This window comes from Sinocyclocheilus anshuiensis, unplaced genomic scaffold (assembly GCF_001515605.1).
Source record: "Sinocyclocheilus anshuiensis isolate Anshui unplaced genomic scaffold, SAMN03320099.WGS_v1.1 scaffold3217, whole genome shotgun sequence".
In the NCBI taxonomy this organism is placed as follows: domain Eukaryota; kingdom Metazoa; phylum Chordata; class Actinopteri; order Cypriniformes; family Cyprinidae; genus Sinocyclocheilus; species Sinocyclocheilus anshuiensis.
In genome coordinates, this window is record NW_015555707.1 from 13016 (window position 1) to 34929 (window position 21914).

Sequence of the window (21914 nt, forward strand, 5' to 3'; positions counted from 1 at the left end):
CACTCACACACTCACACACACACACAGAAGATGAAACCCAATGACTGAAGCAGCACATGGCTGGATCTCTCTCACGGCAGTGTGTACGAGGAAGAGAGAGGAAAGGGGAAAACCACAAAAGACTGGGAATGGAAGAAAAACAGGTTTCACAATTTCTCATGATCTTCTGTAACCAGATCCTGATCCAAACCACACACGGTCGAGGCATGTAGCCGCGTGTGACCGATACTGAGAGAGATAACGGAGCACAAGCTCGCGTCTCGCCTGCGGTCACAGACAAAACACTGGGATCCGTCTGAGATGAACACGCTCACACATTGGCCCGATTCTGCGGCGCAAACTCTGATTCCTCACGGACGGAACAGACTAAAAAGCAGAGACAGCACAGATACTACACCTCTCAGGCGATAGCCGATTATTCTGAACTGATACCAATAGTTTAGTTTTCTTAAAGAGATAGTTCACCCAAAAATGAAAATTCTGTCATCATTTTCTCACCCTCATGATGTTCCAAACCTGAATGAGTCTGTTTAACCTGTTGAACACAAAAGAAGATGCTTTGTAGATTATTGGTAACCAAACAGTTGACGGTAGCCATTGACTTTTATAGTATGAAAAAAATTACTATGCAAGTCAATGGCTACCGTCAACTGTTTGGTTGACATTTGACTGTTTGGGCCAAGAACTGCATTTTTTTATTGTATAAAGTTTACTGAAGTGCACTTTGTTATTAGGATTTGTACATCGATAACTCAATGGCCCAAACAGTCAAACATTAACCAAACAGTTGACGGTAGCCATTGACTTGCATAGTAATTTTTTCCACACAATGGTAGTCAGTGGCTACCGTCAACTGTTTGGTTACCAAAATATCTTCTTTTGTGTTCAACAGAAGAAAGAAACTTGTACAGGTTTGGAACAACATGAGGGTGCGTTAATGATGACAGAATTTTTATTTTTGTCTGAACTATCCCTTTAAGAAAAAATCTCTCCCAACTAATGGTTTAAACTATACAGGGAACCCTCTTATTTGGTACATTACTATAATATTTGAGGTTAATGAATAACAGAGCCCAAACCATTATATTCAACTGCTATTTATTTTCAGATATAATAATTATCACACTCAAATAAAAACTGAAATGCTCAACACTGATTGATCGATTACATGCGACGTGATTCATTTCAGTAAGTTGTTCTGTATCTTTAAACACCTTCTGATGCTCATTCATGTTTATTTTGTGCTATAACTTGTATTAAAGTGGAAGAGACTCACGCTGTCGCTACAGCGATCTGTCGTACCATATTTAAGAGCGTCAAAACTGCATTTACTGTTTGAATTTTGTAATAAAATGGACAGAATATGAGAGCTAATACTTTGTTTTTATCAGAAGTAAGCACAAAGCTCTTTGTGATTATTGGATGCAAGGTGCGCTACAAATAAAAATACCACAGTCTTGGCAACCCTGAACCTGCATTAACGGCACTATTTTTTAAATGAGATTGCATTATTGTGTTTATCGCGTTAACTTCAACAGCTCTAAATTCAACACAAAAAACATTTCAGAGATCAAGAACATTAAAACATCAACCACTGTTCAGCACAGGAACCTTAAAGGACCATTTCACCCCAAAAATCACAGTTCTATCATTATTTACTCACTCATGAGTCTCTCCACACCTGATTTATGACGAATCATTTTCACATACAAGCTTCAAAAAGGACAAAAACACCATAACATCAGTCCATAAAAGCTCTTACACACTGAGAACAATAAACTATAAATGTAAAAATAATATAGTGAAGTCCACAGCAGGGTATAATGATAACGACACAGAGGAACGATATATCATTGGAATCACTTTCAGAGCGAATAAACGATAACAAGTTTTCAAAAACCATCCAGATACTACCTTAAAATTATATTACAATAATACTAATAGTTGTCATTATACACTAGACCATGATTTTTTCACCATGAAGTCTCTTCTGCTCACCAAGGCTGCATTTTTGAGCAAAAATACAGTAAAAACAGTGAAATATTATTACAATTTAAAATAGCTATTTTCTATGTGAATATATTCTAAAACTTTACTTATTTCTGTAACATAAAGCTGAATTTTTAGAATTCTCACAATTTTCAATAGAAAACTGTAAATGGTAAATTACTGTAAATTGTAGGGCTGGGTAAAAAATATCGATATCTTGATATTAATCTATTCTCATTTTTACGGAACGATATCGATTCTTAAATCCCAAGAATCAATTAGTCTAGCCTGTTTTCAGTTAATGGACGGAACATTGAAGGGCACCTCCCATCCAATATATCGCAATAAGCATTCAACAGACGCGGCAGCGCAAGGCACACGTGAACAACTGATCATCTCCTCCGCTTTAATACTAGTTATAGCACAAAATAAACATGAGTAAACATCCAAAGATAAGTTAAAAGAAAGAGTACAACTTTACAATCTGTATCCCGTCTCATGTAATCGCACCAGTAGTGAGCGTTTAACGAGCCATTGAGTCATTCATTCAAACGATTCGTTCAAACAGCAGATTCATCAGATGTTTATGCATGGGCTAATGGAACTTTGATTCAACCGATTCGTTCAAAACACGGAATCAATCAGCAATTAATCGGCTGGTTGCTGTGAGATGCGCTGTTTCCGCCTAAAATGTAAGTGACCTAATATTATTGTATTTGCTTATTGAACTGTTTATAGAACTATTAAACAGTCGTAATGGCCGATTCGTTCAAAACACGGAATCAATCAGCAATTAATCGGCTGGTTGCTGTGAGATGCGCTGTTTCCGCCTAAAATGTAAGTGACCTATTATTATTGTATTTGCTTATTGAACTGTTTATAGAACTATTAGACAGTCGTAATGGTGAAAACGTTGTTTGATGTTACCTAACTAACTGCATTTTAAATATAAACACTTTCCATTTTGAATTGATTTTGATTTCTCCTGGAGAGGCTGCGTGAGCCTCGCCTCAGCAATAGATACATATTATACAGTCTATGCTCAGCCCCGGCCCAATTTAAACCCTGACTGTACTTGATATGTATCCAAAATAAGCGATATTGAATTGAATCGAATCAAATTGGTAATCTAATCGAATTGCAAGCTAATGAATGAGAATCGAATTGTGAAAATTGTATCAAAACCCAGCCCTAGTAAATTGTAGTAACATTTCACAATATTACAGTGTTTTACTGTATTTTGGATCAAATAAATGCAGCCTTGGTAAGCAGACGAGGCTTAAAAAATTCCAAAACATCTGAATTATTCCAAACTTTCAGTCTAGTTTCTGTTCCGCTGAAGTCATATGATAGTGTTTGTGAGGAACCGACTTGTCAAGACACTGAGGATCCATGCCGTGAGGCTGAGTAAATGACAGAGCGAACTCTTCAGCACACATTGTTGCTGAATGGGACAGGCTCTTATGTAGCGCAGCTGTTTCCTCTTCCTGTTCTGTGAAGAGCAGAACACAGCGGTGTGTTTCCTCAGCGCCTGATCCACACAGATGTGTTTGTATCAGAAAGCTCTGCCTCGGGCCTCAGAGACAGCAATGCGTTACGAGGTCAAGGCCGGATAATTAGCAGAGCGGCGACTTAACAAAGACACGACAAACCCCGAATCAACAGCAGGGAGAGCAGACGAGCAGCAGCAGTCAAGTTTATGAGCAAACAGAGCTGTACGATTAATCCAAATCAAACCGAAATCACGATATGCGATTATCAAATCACAAAACCATTTCACAAACTTGTAATGAGAAACGTTCATCAACAAAAGAGAAACTGTAAGGCTTCCAGATATTCCAAATGTTAGTATTGTAATTTTACAGTTGTAACATACAAAAAAATTACTATTACTATATTATTTTTCTTAAATATTGATTTTTTTTTTCATTTTACAGTGAAAAGTTTCAATAGCAGTATTTCTTATTTTCTTTTAATTTAGTAATTTTTATAGTTTAGTAATAATAATAACGAATATCATTATAAAAATTACTGCCATATTGATATTTAATCACAACATTTTGGCCAAATCTGCAGCCATACAAACAAGCAAAGCAGACGTGTAATTTTTTTAAGTCACATTTTAAATTGCAATCATAATTGACACGCCCTTTGACGAAACTCAAGATCTTTGCAATTTAACATCGCAAAGGCCTTATGATTACACACACCAAATTTGAAGATGATCCGATCACAACTGTAGGAGGAGTTCGTTAAAGTACGAGGCCTGAAAATGGCAAAAATTGCACAAAACTCGTAGAGAAAATTCGAAACGGCTGACTTCCTGTTGTGTTTAGGACTTCGCTCCAAGATACTTTTTTGTAGGTGTTGGGACGTTACATGCATGTACTGAATTTCATACACATACGTGAAATGTAGTGTGAGGGGCGCTTCGTTGAAATGTTATAGGTGGCGCTATCGAGCCATTTTGCCACACCCAATTCCGAAACCCATATCAGATGTACATTTTCGCCACTTTTGATGCGCGTGCAAAGTTTCGTGAATTTGCGAGCATGTTTAGGCCCTCAAAAATGCGATTCACTTTGGAGAAGAAGAAAAAACAGCAATTCCAAGAGGGTCCTCGCACCTATTTTTTATTATCTACTAAAAGCACTGAGGAACTGCAGCAGTTTTCCAGTGAAACGAAGTGAGGGAGCAGAAACATGTTTTTCTGTGATGCATCTTCAGCTGATCTGTGTCTGCATGTAGTTCCTCTTTTTAAAAAATCCAAAGGATCTCAAAGCATCTGCTGATGTACGGTGTGTGGTCTGTGTGTCACTGATGCATCGAGACACACACTCATCAGCACTGGAGAGGAAGCTCGGGTTCCCGTAAACACGCAGCAGGGGGCGTCTGTGATGAGAGCCCGCATTTAAAGAAAGAGACGCAACACCAGACCAAAAACTTTCTCAAATCAAAAGAAAGAAATAACAAAATGACATGTTTCATAATTCCTGTGATGCCCTATTACTGTAAAAAAAATAAAAATAATAATAATAATAATTATAATATATATATATATATATACACATATATTAAATGGTTATTATTTCATGAATTCAATTGATTAGACATATATATATTACATTATTTAAATTAAACCATTAAAATAGAATCCAGAAAAAATTCAAAAGGAAAACATGGGAATTGGGAAAAATAAAACAGAATTTTGTGTGTGTGTGGGGGGGGGGGACCTACCAATTTGAAGATTGGTAGGTCTATTAGTAAACTTAGTTGACTTCAGCAATCCTTATTGCATTATATGCCATGGTGACAGTTCAAAAGTGGGAAAAGCACTTTTTAGAAAAGAAAAGAAAAGAAAAGAAATTAAAGGCAGCACAACAAATAGGCTACTATCATGATGCATTTAAAATCATACAATTGTTACATTTTTTTTTTTACAGTAATGAGAATTTTCCCCTCAAATCATACAGCCCTATCAAATATGTAAATGTAAAAATGAAAATGATGTAAATATGTAAAAATTCTGTCATTGTGTCATAACAAATCCATAATCCATTGTTCATCTTCAAAACACAAATTAAGATATTTGTAATGAAACCTGAGTGATTGAAAGTAATTAAAAGAAAACTTCAATGGGGTAAATGCTTCAGAAAAGTGCATAAAGGCACAGTAGATTTTATTTGGGCTTTTATTCACACATGAGGGTAAGTAATTAATCACAGGATTTTGGTTTTTGGAAGAACTATTCCTTTAATTTGATACACGTGCTGCATAGATGATGATCTTTAGATTTGTGCGTCTGACAACAATCAAGCATACAATCCCTGCCGGTACGAGACTCGAACCCACAACCTTTGGGTTACGAGTCCGACTCTCTAACCATTAGGCCACGACTTCCCAGGCCACGACTTCCCCGTCACGTTCTAACAGGAACGAAGCTTAAATGTGTCTAAAAATAACATCACTGAGATTTCATGTCTTTATCGAACTCTTCATGTTCACAGAAGCCAGGATGACCAGGTGACCAAACGTCCTCTTTTTCCTGGACATCTCCTGGCCGGGATTTCTAAATTGCCTAAAGTGTCCCAGATTTGGCTTTGTTTTCCTACAGCTTTCAAACAAGGTAATGACTTAAAGTAGTTTGACCAATAGCGTGCAGGCATTCTACACACTCGACCAATCGTGGCGTGTGAGAAGGCGGGATCTACAGAGAACAGCCAAAGCGATGCAAACACAAAAATAAGCCAAAACCTGGACATTTTAGTCAACTTGTGAAATCCCAGTCAGGACGTGTCCAGGAACAAGAGAGCCTCACAGACAGCAACAAAATAAAAATAATCAAACTCAAATCAAGCCGTTGAAGAGTTCATGCGCTTCAGAACAAACTCTGACTGACTTGATAAACTAGCTTTCATTTCCAGAGAACATCATCAGGTCATGACTGAGAGTCTGTCTAGACAAACAAGGGCAAGACAACGTCTGAAAACAGAGGTAGAGACGTTTGATCGCAAGGAACATTATTTATTACTGGACAGCAAGTTCTGCTCTGGAATTCAGCAGACCTTTTCCCAAGACACCGAGTTCTTACTGATATCACCTTGTTATTTGTTCAGCTTTTCCTTTAGGAAAGATTACTTGGAAACTGCAGACAGATTTTGCAAGAGGGTTAATCAGAGAGAATTCCAGGAATGAGTGAGTCTGCTGGACAACAGGGGGCAGCTGTCTGAACAATAAGTTAGTCACTACATATGAAGTATTAGTCGGGCAACTCCCAGCTGAGGATTTCAGAGCAGACAGAACGTCACACACACAGCCGTCTGACTGTCTGAGAGCAAACCACATCCGTCTGATCAACAGACCGGCCTGAGGACCTCAAAACACTTATGAAAATGTGCACGTTATCGCATCATAATATCATCATGTGAGGAAACTGCAACACAGTCTGAATAAAAACCAAGGGAGAGTTCAACCAAAATATTAACATTTTGCCATCATTTACTCACATTGTTCCAAAACTTCTTTCTTCTGTTGAACGCCAAAGAAGATATTTTGAAGAATGAACCAAACAGTAAAACCTAGGGACTAGATTCTTCAAAATATCCGTTGCGTTCAACAGATCATCCTGAATGAGGCTGACAAGTGCACAGATGTCATCCTTATTCAGTTTTAAACACAAACATCTCCACAATCACATGAATTCGATCATAATTCATATTTAGCTTGCTAGGAGTCTGTCTGTCACTGACCGCGTCACCTACTAACCGGATCCTTACGCGACCTAAACTAGTCCGCGTCAAAACGTTCCCAGGAGTTTATCTGAGAGGTTACCCAACACATAATGAGTCTAAATAGCCACGTAACAGCATAAATACACCGCGGGATTGAATAAATGCCCGTTACTAAACTAAACAAAAAACAAAAGGAAGCCGCAATGCAGTTTAACCAGCGCCGCGATTCGGATCGTCTAGTGTAGAAACGCGCCGGGATACTCACTGAGCGCCATACTCTGGAATGAAGTGGATCTCTTGCAGTTACACGTACAGGAGACATTGGTGTGGGTGTCGGTGGTTCCGTTCATCAGACCCATGAAGCTGAACATCGGAGAAATCTCACGGATCGACGCGGAAAACGGACGAACATTGACGAACATTGACGCAGGCTTTTCCTCGTTTTTCGGCAACGCTTCTTTCTTCCAGGCAGCTGTGGAGCGGCTTTCCTTTAGCCTCCGTCCCCCCACCCCCGTCCCGCTGTCTGGCCTCTGTCCTCCAGTATTCCCGGTGTTATTCCCAGACGGTCAGTACTACTTTCCAGCCGTCTGCGCGCACCTCATTCAAGTCCAAGTTGGCTGGGAACCCGAGAGGGGCGGGGCTAGCGCGCGGGGGCGGGGCTTAGAGGCAGACAGCAGCACGTCACTGCCAGACTTGGCCTTTCACAGAGTGCATGAGCCAATCAGAGTCAACCGGGGGGTTGACACAATAGAAAACACACGTTTACACACGTTTAGAGTTTATATGTGGAAAAGAATTACCAAGGCTATTACAGACAGACTCGAAATTGTTTTAAAGACACTCGTTTATTATCAGTGCCCTCTAACTTGAAATTTTAATTAGAATTAGAAATTAAAATGTGTTGCATTGTGAAATATTAGCATGATTCATATGTTCAGTGTGAGTGTCGCAGTGTCATTGTGCTCCTGACAGACTGACTCCTCTGAGCTCCATTTGAGAGAATAAGCGCCCTCCTCTGGCCAAAAACGCAATTTCTAGGCATAGTTCAGCCAAAAAATGACAATGTGCTCACCCTAGGGCCATCTAATATGTAGATGAGTTTGTTTCTTCATCAGGTTTGTAGAAATGTAGCATTGCATCAGTGTCTCAGCAATGGATGCTCTGCAGTGAATGGGTGCCGTCAGAATGAGAGTCCAAACAGCTGATAAAAACATCACAATAATCCACAGCACTCCAGTCCATCAGTGAACATCTGAAGAAGACAAAAGCTGAAACTAATCCAGCATTAAGACGTTTTTATACGAGTCCATAATCCATAATAACTCTTCCTCCAGTGAAAAAGTGCATCTGCTGTTGTCTCTCACATCAGAATCCAGCCACATATGTGTTTAGAGCTGTTTAAACGCTGCTTGATCTGTGCAGATTTCTCTCCTGATTCACACCTGACCGTGAGGACATTTTCAGCGCATTTTCATTTCTCGGTGAACTATTCCTTTAATTCCTGTTATGGTAAAATGTGTGCACATAAACTTAGACATATTTAATCAAAGTTTACCTAAAAACATTAAACTAAAACCAGTGCCCCAGACTAATACTAAATGTCATTATTCTGCACAGATAAGTAATGCAAACAGTTCCGGTGTGTTTGCAGAAGCTGATGGCCACACCTGTACGAGCTTCTTAACACATTAGAATAGTTAAATATAGTTTGGTCAGTAGTTTGTTTAGCGTGTCAGAGCAACCTCGTGAAAGGTGTGTCCGTCTGCCGTCACAATCTGACCTCTGTCAGGCTCTCAGTGACCCGGAGCGCAGTACTGATGCAGTCTGCAGCGTGTCATGACATAACATTTACTTTTATGCATTTTGCAGACGCTTTTATTCAAGGTGACTTACATTGCATTCAAAGTAATACAACTGATCAGTTCATGAATTCCTTGGGAATCGAACCCATGACCTTGTGAGAAACAAGGTCAGAATAGTGAGATAAAAAGTTGTAATTATTGGATTGATTGATTTATTTTTTTATACTGTTGCAGAGAAAGATATAAAAGTCTTTATTTTAGCAATTATATTCACTATCATACAAAATTGATATTAGAAGTGTTCTAAATGTCATGAAGCAGCTTGTTAAGAACAGTAATTGAGTGATAAATTGCACTTTTTTTCTCCTCGCATAACAGTTTATATCTTAAAAACTGCATCTAATTTCTATATATAAACACACACACACACACACAGACACACACACACACTCACGCACACACACACACATGCTCACACACTCACGCACGCACGCACTCACACACACACACACACACACACTTTTTGAGGCCTCCTCTCGCATCTCTGTGGACAGTCACATTCTACAGGTACGTTGACTAGACAGCTGCAATCGTGGAATGGCAAATGCATCAGGCAACAGTGACTGAAACATATAAACTTGAGTCTGAGGTATCAGCGTGGCTTTATGGGCCACAGGAGTGTGTGTGTGTGTGTGTGTGTGTGTGTGTGTGTGTGTGTGTGTGTGTGTCTGTGTGGGTGTGTGTGTGTGTGTGTGTGTGTGTTCTGACGCTCTACTGCAGCAGCATAAAACACACTCCGAATGAACACTCTGTCTCTCTCTCTGTGTCTTTCACACCAGCGCTCATTACAGTCGCTCATTGCTCACACAACACTATTTAAGCAAGTTTTTCTCTTTGCTGATCATCTTCAGCTCTTCTGTGTCCTGATCAGACTCTGGGTCTCTGATAACATAATCTGTCTGAGACCTTTAGAGACGATGATTCATACGGCTGGATGCTCACATGATGTTAGAAAGCAAAACTCCGTTGAGCAACAGTTTCCTCTCTGTCTTAATCCGTTTGATCCAGAAATAGAGCAGAAGAGCTCAGCATTACTGAGATGAACGCAGTACTGGATAGAACGTTTATAAAACCCCATATTCGAATGTTATATACTGTACGTACATATATTAAATATCCATAAGTGAAATATATTGTCATATGAAGTAAAAACATTAGAAATTGGAACAATTTAATATATTAACGTATATACAAATATGTATGTTTATGTATGTGTAATACATTTTTGGACATATATGTCATGTATATCCATTCTGAAACCTGTCAAAACGTTGATATTATATAAGTAAATATAAACGGTAGAGATGTATTTTAAAAACGTATTACAAATATATATATATATATATATATATATAAACATACAGATATGTTGTTTTAATAAAGTTGCATATATAAATGAAATATACATTGTTGACATATGGTTGCTACATATGATACCATATAAAAAATCATGTGCACACATACAAATTTTACTATGGGAATTTTATATATGTTATAAACTCATATCTTCATCTTCCCAGAGAATGTATGTATGTGAAAATTATATATAGCCTTATAGATAACAATCACTCTTGATATAGAGAGATATACAGTATGTCATTACATTTCCGTATGGGATGTATTTAATATTTTACTCTGTTTTGTACCTGCTGCAGATATTGAAAGGTTAAATGTATATATATTCATATACAAAAATTGTACACCCTCAAACTCGTAACTGTTGAATTGATTTGTACTGTATTTTTGCAGAACTGAGAGATGACTGTCTCGGGGAGGCAGAGAAAGTCTTTTGTCAGAAGACTAATAATTATTTATTTATCTACTGCTGTACAGTAACTGACAGTATATTCTATTTTGTGTTCATATTCAATTCTTTGATATTTGACCTTTTCATCTACTGTAAGATCTCTTTACAGTAGTGTAATGAAAGTAAACGTTTCTTAAAACTTATTGCTAACTTTGACTGTATCTGCACCGCTCTATTTATGCTGCATACTGTAACAGATATTGACTAGCAAAATGATTCCTGATTCCCCAAAAGGAGGTTTTTGTAACAGTGTTTTGAACTGATCTCACTAGTGTTCTCTAGGCTGTGCAGTAGTCTGTGTATTTGACAGGTCTGTGTGTCATCTGAGGCCAAAGTTTAGATTCTGATAAAAGAGAATAAGTTTTTGACTAAAATATTTGAATATCTGAAGTCTGTGTGTAGTTTTGAAATTGTGTTTATAGTTGTGATAAAATGGTGAATTGTTTGTTAGCAATCAAGATAAAACTGTAAACACAGATAACCAAACATGACTAAAATATTGACATTTTCCATGATTTTGAAATATGATTTTGCTCATTTGACACTCATGTGGAGTTTCACTACAGCTCAAGGATGAGCTCCAGTATTCAGACATCTCTCTCTCTTTCTCTCTCTGCGTTATTGTGTCTGTCTGCCTCTCATTTGCTGTAATCAGTTGTCTAGACATGAGCGTCAAACACCTGAGAGTCGAGACAGAACAACTGCCACTTCATTTCATGATGTCTGGATCATTCAGAGGGAGTCTCTCCTCCTGTGTCTGTCTTCAGCTGTATTTTTAGCTGCATCAGAGACACAAACCACCTGGATCTGTGTGAGTGAGTGTGTGTGTGTGTGTGTGTGTGAGTGTGTCTGTGTGTGTATGTGTGTGTGTGTGTGAGAGAGAGACTCAAACTGAGAGGAAGACGTGTGAAGAGAGAGATGGAGGAAACAGAGACAAGAAATGAGAAAAGAGCATAAACATTGTGGAAGAGAAAACGAGGGAGAGAGACGAGGGCAGACATAGAGAGACATCAGTCCATTTGGAATCACGCAGGACTGATAATGAGCCACACACACACACACACACACACACACACTCTCTCTCTCTGTCTGGTCTCTCAGTCATCTGACCCAAATGAAGTGTTCTGAGAGCAATAACAATGAAGCGGCGCATGATGTGACTTGAGTGCTACTGACTGAACAAATGCATCACGCTGCTGGAAAAACAGCGTCTAGACTGCAGGATAGAGAGATTCGTTTCATATTTCTCTGATTCTGCTGTCTGAGATTATGAGCTGAAAGTGTGTGTCTGGAGGAGAGGAGAGAAATTCAGAAACAGCCTTCAGTTCTTTTGATACTTTCACATTAGATCAAAATCAGCACAAGAAAAGGTTCAGTTCGTTAAAATGCTGTTCATCAATTTTGTATGAAAAAAGCTTTCTGCAAAAGCATAAGGATATTATTATTATGAAGAAATAATAATAATAATGATTATATAATATACATTTATTCATATAATATAAACTAACCATAAAATCATGCATGATGAGGACCGCATCAGTAAACTGAGTTATTGACTTTTGAATGGGAGGAGAAATATTCCCGTATTTATTTAATATGTTAATGTCAGAGGTCGTGTATGCAGTCAAAATGAGTGTTTGTTCCATGAAAATGATGTAATATGTTGCTTCATGCATTTATAGTTTGGCATATTGTTGGGGAAATCAATATAGCTTCATTTGAATGATTATTACCATTTTCAGTATACAGACAGTAGAGAAAATAAAACATATGCAAGAAATTGAAAATGAAGAGGAATATACAACAGAATAGGTAAAGTGTAAGTCATGCAAAAAAAAAATTTCAAAGTTGTAAATAAAGATTATTGGAGTATGTTCAACAAGAAAATACTATTTTAGTCTTTCTACTTAAAAATGTCCAGTATTTCAAAGTGTCACAGTTTTGTCATTATTAGCGAAATTTACAAGCAATTTGTGAGTGAAAATTGTTTCTACACTAGTTTTATCAGTGTGTCTAATAGAGTACAGCAGGTTTCTGTGGAATATGATGTTGTATGGTGTAGAGCATTAGACTTTATAAACTATATTTCAGGATAGATTGTGTTGTGTTTTTATTTATAAATGTGAGGCGGCTGAATCATCAACATAAGACAAAATGTAATTAATAACCCCTATGAATGCAGGAATTAACACCCACATGCCAATTAAGCAGCATCTGATGTTGTCATGGAAACGAGCCTGTGTTGATGGAGACTCGCTCTCGCTCACGTTTGTGGCTCACAATAACATTTTAAAAAGTAAGAACAACCACAAAGATCAGTCGTTCTTGACCCTCAAGTGATGGAGGGATGATAATTTGAGAGCAGTAGAACACATATGATGATTTTTAACTTTAACCGTTGCATTCTATCAGTCGTATAATGCATGGCAATGGTAACAAAATCTATGAGAGTAAAAAAAACATGCTCGTTACTACACATTGATGTCCTAAGACATGAAACGATCGGTTTGTGCCAGAAACCGAACAGTATTTATATCATATTTTACCTCTGATTCACCGCAATTTCCAACTACGCCAGAGCGCGTACACACCTCACACACCGGATGCCTGCGCGCCCAAAGACAGTTGGACATAGTGGTGTATTAGAGGTAAAAAATGATATAAATACTGTTCGGTTTCTGTGCATTATGTAACTCCGTCTCACACTGTCATATTGCGCTTCGGCTCTGATTAAAGACCCTGAATGTCCACAGTGTTTTATGCTCCTGCAATGCTAAAGTTTCTGTTTGTGTCTCTCACAGCCATCCGTGGGAAACCGTGACCAAAGCTGCCATGCAGAAGTACCCAAACCCCATGAACCCCAGCGTGTTTGGCGTGGACGTGTTGGACCGTAACGTGGACCAGCGGGGACGACTGCACAGCAAGCGGCTTCTCAGCACCGAATGGGGCCTGCCGTCCATCGTTAGATCGGTACTGACTCCTGCTTCTCTTCTACATAACACAGACTGATCTGATTATTTGTTTGAGATGCTGGTTTGAGATGTTCATATCCCAGCTATGGGAAGACTTCAGCTATTCCTGCCCTGATTCACAGCGGTTGTAGCTTCAGTCCGTCACTGAGTGGTTATATCGGTCTGGTTAGTCCTCAGCACATGTCGTCCTGGTGTCTCGTTTCTGAATGAAGTGTCCCGCTGTGACGTGAGTCAGAATGTCATCCTGTCACCCTTGACCTGCCACATTCATTCTGCTCAAGAACTGTCGGAGGTTATTATGGGACCAAAACTTTCCAGTATGAGTCCTAGAGCTCATGTCAGTTTGTTATTAGCGCTTTACTACCTCCACAATAATGAGGAATGGTGAAAATCCGGTTCATGAGATTCTGAATTCCAAGCCTTCAAGTTTATTTATTTACCACTTTACACAGTACAAGCAGCTCCACATAAAATGCATGTTTCAATGTTACAAACAAACACTCTTTAAACACTAATGACTCCAAGAGAGCAAAGACATCTGAGCAGATATTAAAGAGAACGAATCAAGTGTGTTTGCGATCAAGTCTTTGAGTTTACCGTTTCTTTTCCCTCAACATACTGGATTGATGTTTGCCATAATAAGTCTCTGAAAGTGTTTAAAGAATCAAACCCATCCAGCCTGTAAATGAACTCACTGCTCCGTTTCATTACTTTAGAGTGGTCTTGTTGTTGGAAACGATCACCATAGTGGCGTCTTTTTGAGAAATGAGTGAGATCTGAACCATGTTCACATGACGGCTCTTCAGGCTTTGAGTAATGATCTGTAAATAGAAGCAGTACTAGTATAGGTCAAGGTAATGTTGCTGGGTTAATTATAGTTAATCTTGTTCTGTTCTGAGGCTTATTACACTGACTGAAACTAAAGCCAAAACAGTACATGACTTCAGATTCCTTTGTCTGTTTGTGCTGTTCAATAGTGGTTATTAATAAATGATTTATTCATCAAGCTGTTGTTTTGTTTTTCCACAGATCATTGGCAACGCGCGGACATGTACGTACATCCAGGAGCACTCCGTAGTCGATCCCAAAGAGAAAACCTTTGAGCTTCAGTCCACTAATGTAAGTGATCTCATTTATTACGTGAAACACGTGTCGGGACTAGGGGTGTGCGATATTGACAAAAAATAATATCTCGATATTTTCTGGGATTTTATCGATGACGATAATTGAGTCATTGCGATTGAACCGAATCATTTAAACGGTTGATTCATTCAAGAACGAAACACCGTCATGTTGCTCAGAGACACAAAACAGCGCTGTGGCTGTATTCTGGATGATTTTTGTTGGCGAAAAAGAGCAAAAACAAGCAATATGGTGTCTAAAACGTAAGTCTCTTAATTAACTTATTGTTTATTGAATTCAATGTCACATTTGTAATCATGGTAATTTTTGGAGAAAAACGGCACTCTTTGTATGAAATTGAATAACTATATGAAGTGGTATAAATATATACATTTTCTGCCATCATGTCTTGAATTTGTGATCATTCTAAATGCATTTTAATAGACTGAATCATGCAGTGAAAGAAAACAGACTAAATGCGCACACGCACTAGTCTAGACTTCACGTAATGTATGCGTGCGCTCTGTAGGGATGTTTTGAATGGTTTTTGCAAAATACTCGATAATGTCAAATCGCACATCGTTAAAACAACAATTACGATATTATCGCAGATGATATATATCGCACACCCCTAGTCGGGACACGTGCTGTACCCACATCAGCGCATTGCATTCATCATCACTCGTGCCGTCTGATTCATTTAATGTCAGTCTGACAGAGTTTCTGGTTTTCTGTCTGGTCTGTCAGCGCTCCTTCTCTCACACATCCATGTTCTTCATCCTCTGGCCTTCATATAGCATTATAGTCTCATAAAGCGAGAACATTGAGTTTGTGTGATGTGTGATTGAAGGCCTGTCTAGGAAGGACTGGGAGGGCGTTTAGTTTCTGTTATGGTTATAAACAGCATACTCTGAGAATGTGTCATACCCATCATGCTCTGGTTTTCTCACCGTAGATCACCTTCACTAACATGGTGTCTGTGGACGAGCGGCTCGTTTACCGACCGCACCCAGAGGACCCGGAGAAGTATGATTCCTCACCTTTTCTGATCTGATTGTGTTTAACGAGCTCATCAGCTACTGTCAGCCACATGAGTTTGAGGTTCTTGCTGGTGTCTGTGGTGTAATGTTGCTGATGTTCCTGCAGGACCATGCTGACGCAGGAGGCCATCATCTCTGTGAAGGGCGTCAGTCTCAGCAGCTATCTGGAGGGACTCATGGCCTCCAGCATCTCAAGCAATGCAGGAAAGGTCAGCAAGCCAGAACACGCTTCACCAATCACTGACCGTTCTGCCCCGACTTTAGAAAGTGAAGGACGAATTTGTAAATAATCATTTCACATCAAAACCTGGACACATCAGAGAAGGTTCTTGACCTCAAAGTGATGCACATTTCATCAGTGAATATGCATTTCTCTCTTTTATAGTTTTTCTTGGCTCTAAAATGTTTCATCAGCTTCATTGCTCAGTGGTCAACCAATATTCTTATTAAATATTTTTAAATATTCAATATAAATATGATATCACACTATTCAATTTTTTAAGACACGTGCAAAATTGCTGAATTGATTATTATATTTATTTACTAAACTGTAAACAAATAATTTGAAAATGAAATTGATAAAAAATAAGTTATAAAATAATCATATTTATACTTTATATTGAAACTGATTTTCTAATCTTATTACAATATTTTTCACGAATAAAGTCATTGTTAAAAATCTGGTAGTAATCCGATAAATCACTGGGAATAATATTTTCTTGAATAAGACAAGGTTATTATTACTAATAATTGAGATACTTTAATAAAAAAAAAAAGTTTAATCTGTGAGCAGTGTTAAGTCGCTGGGGTATATTTGTAGCAATAGCCAACAATAAAAAAAAAAGTTTAATCTGTGAGCAGTCTTAAGTCGCTGGGGTATATTTGTAGCAATAGCCAACAATACATTGTATGGGTCAAAATTATAGATTTTTCTTTTATGCCAAAAATCATTAGGATATTAAGTAAAGATCATGTTCCATGAAGATATCTTGTAAATTTCCTACCGTAAATATATCAAAACTTAATTTTTGATTAGTAATATGCATTGCTAAGAACTTCATTTGAACAACTTTAAAGATGATTTTCTCAATATTTAGATTTTTTTGCACCCTCAGATTCCAGATTTTCAAATAGTTGTATCTCAGCCAAATATTGTCCTATCCTAACAAACCATACATCAATGGAAATATTATTTATTCAGCTTTCAGATGATGCATAAATCTCAATTTCAAAAAAATGTATCCTTGTGACTGGTTTTGTGCTCCAGGGTCACATATTGGGTGATATATCACTTGCCCACTAGTTAGATGTGATATATGATTAATTGATTCAATTGTGTCAGTATTTTTCATAGGTCAAATGGTTCACGAATTGGTCCAAATGAGTTTTAATTCACCCAGTTTATCACAAACAACTGGACTGATATCGGATGTTCATTGGTTAAAAAGATGACCCGCTCAGTCTGATTGTGAGTGTCCGTCCGCAGGGTCGCGAGGCGATGGAGTGGGTGATCAGACGTCTGAACACAGAGATCGAGGAGCTCGCCATCACAGCCAGAGGAACCCTGAGGACACCTATGGCCGCCGCCGCCGTCACCGAGAAATGACCACCTTCCTCTCTGTCGCCGCTCTTCTCCACGCGGTGGAAGATCGTTCTCGGCGTCCTGCGCATTCAAGCGTCTACATTAGAGGCTGACGGGGACGTCTGGCGGCGCTGAGCTTTAACATCGACCGACAAACTCAAACCTAGTTTTAATGAATTAGTATAACGGGACACACACATGCTCTCTGATGTAATGACGGAAGAGGAACGTATGCCAAACCATTCAGCTCTGTTACAAACGACTCTCACGCTTCACCAGCACTCACACACTTAAAAAGTTTTTTTACTAGTAACACTTAATCGAAGCATCAAGGAAGGGAACAAACTATTCCAGACTTGCTTTGAAGAGGACCATCGTGGATTTTCAGTGGATTCTTCAGAACCTGAACTCATTAGAAAACGACACTGAGCACTGAAGGAATGATGGTGAACGAACCGACAGAACGTCACATGACCGTCATCATCAAGCATGCTCCGTGTACTGTTAAACATCTCCTTCCCTCAGTAGTGAACACGTGTGCACTTGCTGTGACTGTAAGTGAAAAGGAGGCCTGATGGGACGTTGGATCCAGACGTGAGGTGAAATGTGCGTTTTTGAGGAGGGTGAAATACATTCTATTTATTTATTTATATTTTGTAGTTTAATGTTATTTAATGCATCCACAAATCACAGCTTCTTCATCATCAGCGACTGGAGAGCGGCACTAAACCTGAAGCTCTTCAGATCTGCAGATGTGTTTAGTAGTGAACGTGACGGTGAAGATGCTTCAGCACAGAAACCTGTCCAGCTTTTACAGAGGCTTGTGTTTTTCCTTCTCGGCTGAAATGGCATCGAAGATCTTCTGTATGTTTGGTTTACTTCAGTTTGAATATTGTGACGAACTCAAATAAAACGACTGCATTTAAACGACCTGAATAGGGTCATATTATTAAATGGTTAAATGTATTATGAATCAGTTCTGGTCAAACTAATTTTGTCCTATTTTATTAAATAACTATATGAAGTGGTGTAAAAAATGAGAGGAAAAAAGTTGTGAGAGATTTCTGGGTGGTAGAATTAGTTGAATAAATAAAATAATTTCTTTGATGACAGAATGAAACATGCAGCTTCTTTCAGCAAAAACCAGTCCTTCTGAATTATGTTTGATCTAAATAATTCCAATAAAAAGAAAAAAAAGTACTTTATAACAATGTATGAACACTGCTTCATATTGTTTTGTAACCTGTGATGCATTTTTCAGGATTCTTTGATGAATAAAAAGTTAAAAAGAACAGCATTTACTTAAAATAGAAAGCTTTTCTAACAATATACACTACTGCTCATAAATTTGCGGTCAGCAGATTTTTTTTCTTTCTATTTTTGAAAGAAATTAATACTTTTATTCAGCAAAGATGTGTTAAATTGATCAAAAGTGACAGTAAAGACATTGTTAGAAAAGATTTCTTTTTTTTTTTTTTCTTTTTATTCATCAAAGAATCTTGAAAAAAGTATCACCGGTTCCAAAACAATATGAAGCAGCAAAAACTTTCCAACACTGATAATAAATCAGCATATTATACTGATTTCTGAAGATCATGTGACACTGAAGACTGGAGTAATGATGCTGAAAATACAGCTGCGCATCACAGAAATACATTACAGTTTAACAGATATTCACATAGAAAACAGCTGTTTTACATTCTAATAATATTTCACAATTTTACTGTTTTTTTTCCTGTATTTTGATCAAATAAATGCAGCCTTGATGAGCAGAAGAGACTTCTTTCAAAAACATGGAAATTCTTACGGATCCCAAACTTTTGAATGGCAGTGTATAATATATATATATATATATATATTCCTATTTCAATTTTTTTTCACATATATATATATATATACAACGAGCTTCTGCCTGAAATTAATTTAATGTTAGCTAACTTTGATTCTATTGTCTTGAACTGTTAATTTGTGAAATGAACATTACTTTGACACATTCACTTCTGATAACAGATCACTGAATTATGTACTCGTGCATTTTCTGTAAAGCTGCTTTGAAACAATGTATTGTGAAAAGCGCTATACAAAAAATGTAAAATACAAAAAATTTGAATTTAATGAATATATATATATATATGTGTGTGTGTGTGTGTGTGTGTGGAAAAAATAGAAATATGCCTTTGAAATAAATGTATATTTTTGTTTTAACATTTTTTAGTTATTTTTGCATTGAAATATAAAAAAGTGAATGTGATTTAAAAAATTACATTTAAATATTTAATTTTAAATGTAATATATTTTAATATAATATAGTGCAACATGTACTTTTGGCTCACGCCCCTGAATCTAGTGTGAGTTTGTCTTCAGGCGTATATAGAGTAATATACTATAGAGTATAAAATATAATATAATATATTCTGTAATGTGTGTGATGACCTTTCGCGCCACCTACTGGTCATTCCCGCTCTACAACGATGCGTTTTCACGGCTTCGCTTGCGTCACATGACGAATTCTCCAGCAACCAATAGGATTCCAGTTTACAGCTCCATCTGACCAATCAAAATCAGATAATATTTAAAGGTATTTAAAAGTGGGATATTTGAAATTAAACGGGCCAGAATCGCAGGCGCTGAGGAGAGTCGCTTCGTCCTCTCCAGGATTAAACATAAATTAATCTATATTAATGATTTTTCTCAATATTAAATAGCACACACGGCTGGTTTAGCGAATGGTTACAGGTTATTAACACAGCGAGCTGGAAATCATCGCGTTTCTGTCGGATTTGTGTCGTGGACGTTACTGACGACTAAACGCTGTATTATTGACATTCATTTCTTTAAAGGTTTTCATTTGAAAAGGTTCGTTGTTTTAAATAGATTTGAGTTTTCAGCATGCGTTTTGATGGAATCGTTAGTGTGAACGGGTGCCGTCGTGCGTCAGGCCTCACTCGTTATATTAGTTCTTTATTGGACTGAATGTGTACTTTAGTTAATGATGTGATTGAGGTGTTTTGTTGTGATGCGTTTATTATATGTATTCCAATAATATGTCGTTGTTTAAACTCAGAATATGGAAACTGCTGCAAGAACCAAATCGAGCAAAGACCTGAAGATTCAACCTCCTGAAAATGAGAAGGTATTTGACAGTATATTGTTATAAACTTGTGTATTTATTCTCCAGAAGTCTGCATATTGTGTGTTTTTATACGTTATGCAATCGTCTATCAACCATGCAGTTACATACTACATTTCGTGCTCAGATCTGTATTTGCTCGAAAGTAAATAGTATGCTTTTATTTGTTTGCAAGGCAGTTTGAAAATAACAGAAAAAAAGTGAGAAAAAAAAAACAATAGATACACGATTATATCTTTGATACAATGAAACATGCAGCTTTTTTCCATTTTATTTATTTCGTTCCAAAAAACGGACGATGTACATTAATCAACATTCACGACATTCACGAAACCCAAATTAGCTCAACGGCTAGTTTTCATTGGTAGTCGCTTTACCAGATGTTATTTATCTTATTTATCCACCAAAGCAAAACACAAAAACATGCTAATTACAAAAATGAGACTACGTTCATTTAATCCAAACTGTGTACATATTTAATTTTAAAGGGCTTTTAAGACCTTCTAGAGTTATTCAGCCAAGAATAACAACTAAGTTAGCTAAAATAAATTAATAAAAGCCCAGAACTGCTTTTCTGACTGATGACGCAAACAATGTTAACCATTTGTACATTCTCTAACACGCATATTTTAGATTCACTACTCATTTAAAAGCCTCTGGTGTGTAAAAATAGTAAATATCATCATGTCCTCCTGTTTTTTTTACCCTAATAAAAGTTATAGGAGAATTAAATAGTTCATAAATAAACTTCATTCTAATGCTCATTATATTAGCATTAACCACGCTTATGCTAACGATTAACTACTATAATAACAGTGGTTCATTTCAATCCGACATTCAAATTAAAATATTGAATAATATTCATAACAGAAGCAGTGTTTCCCCCAGACTTGCACTCTATTTGTGGCGGCATATATATGCAAATTAATTATCTGCCAGCAGGAGGCGCTGTTGGAGTGGTAGATATTGAGGTTTCCCCGGTAACGGCTGTACACAAAGCAGCGCTCCGCCAATGACTAGAATACTTAAAAGGACTTTGGCTTCGCTCACAAACACTGCTTTATCAGACATTACATGCAAGAAGAGATGAAAATAACATCCAAAATTTTCTGAAGACAGTTGGTTTCCTTCAGAAATACAGTGATATAAAAACACCCGCACCGGGTTTCAATTTTGAAA

The 21914-nt window shown here is 37.5% G+C and overlaps 1 protein-coding gene across 1 annotated transcript in view; it reads left to right on the top strand.

Annotated features, from left to right (window-relative positions):
- LOC107671819 (PRELI domain containing protein 3B-like) overlaps positions 1-18761 on the top strand; it is a 30866-nt gene extending 12105 nt beyond the window's left edge. Inside the window, exons 3-8 of the mRNA XM_016464800.1 lie at positions 13072-13160; positions 13626-13859; positions 14891-14980; positions 15939-16009; positions 16130-16232; positions 17510-18761. Coding sequence (XP_016320286.1) covers positions 13072-13160; positions 13626-13859; positions 14891-14980; positions 15939-16009; positions 16130-16232; positions 17510-17629 — 707 coding nt within the window. The 3' untranslated portion in view covers positions 17630-18761. The remainder of the gene's footprint in view (positions 1-13071; positions 13161-13625; positions 13860-14890; positions 14981-15938; positions 16010-16129; positions 16233-17509) is intronic.
- Positions 18762-21914: the final 3153 nt, after the last annotated feature.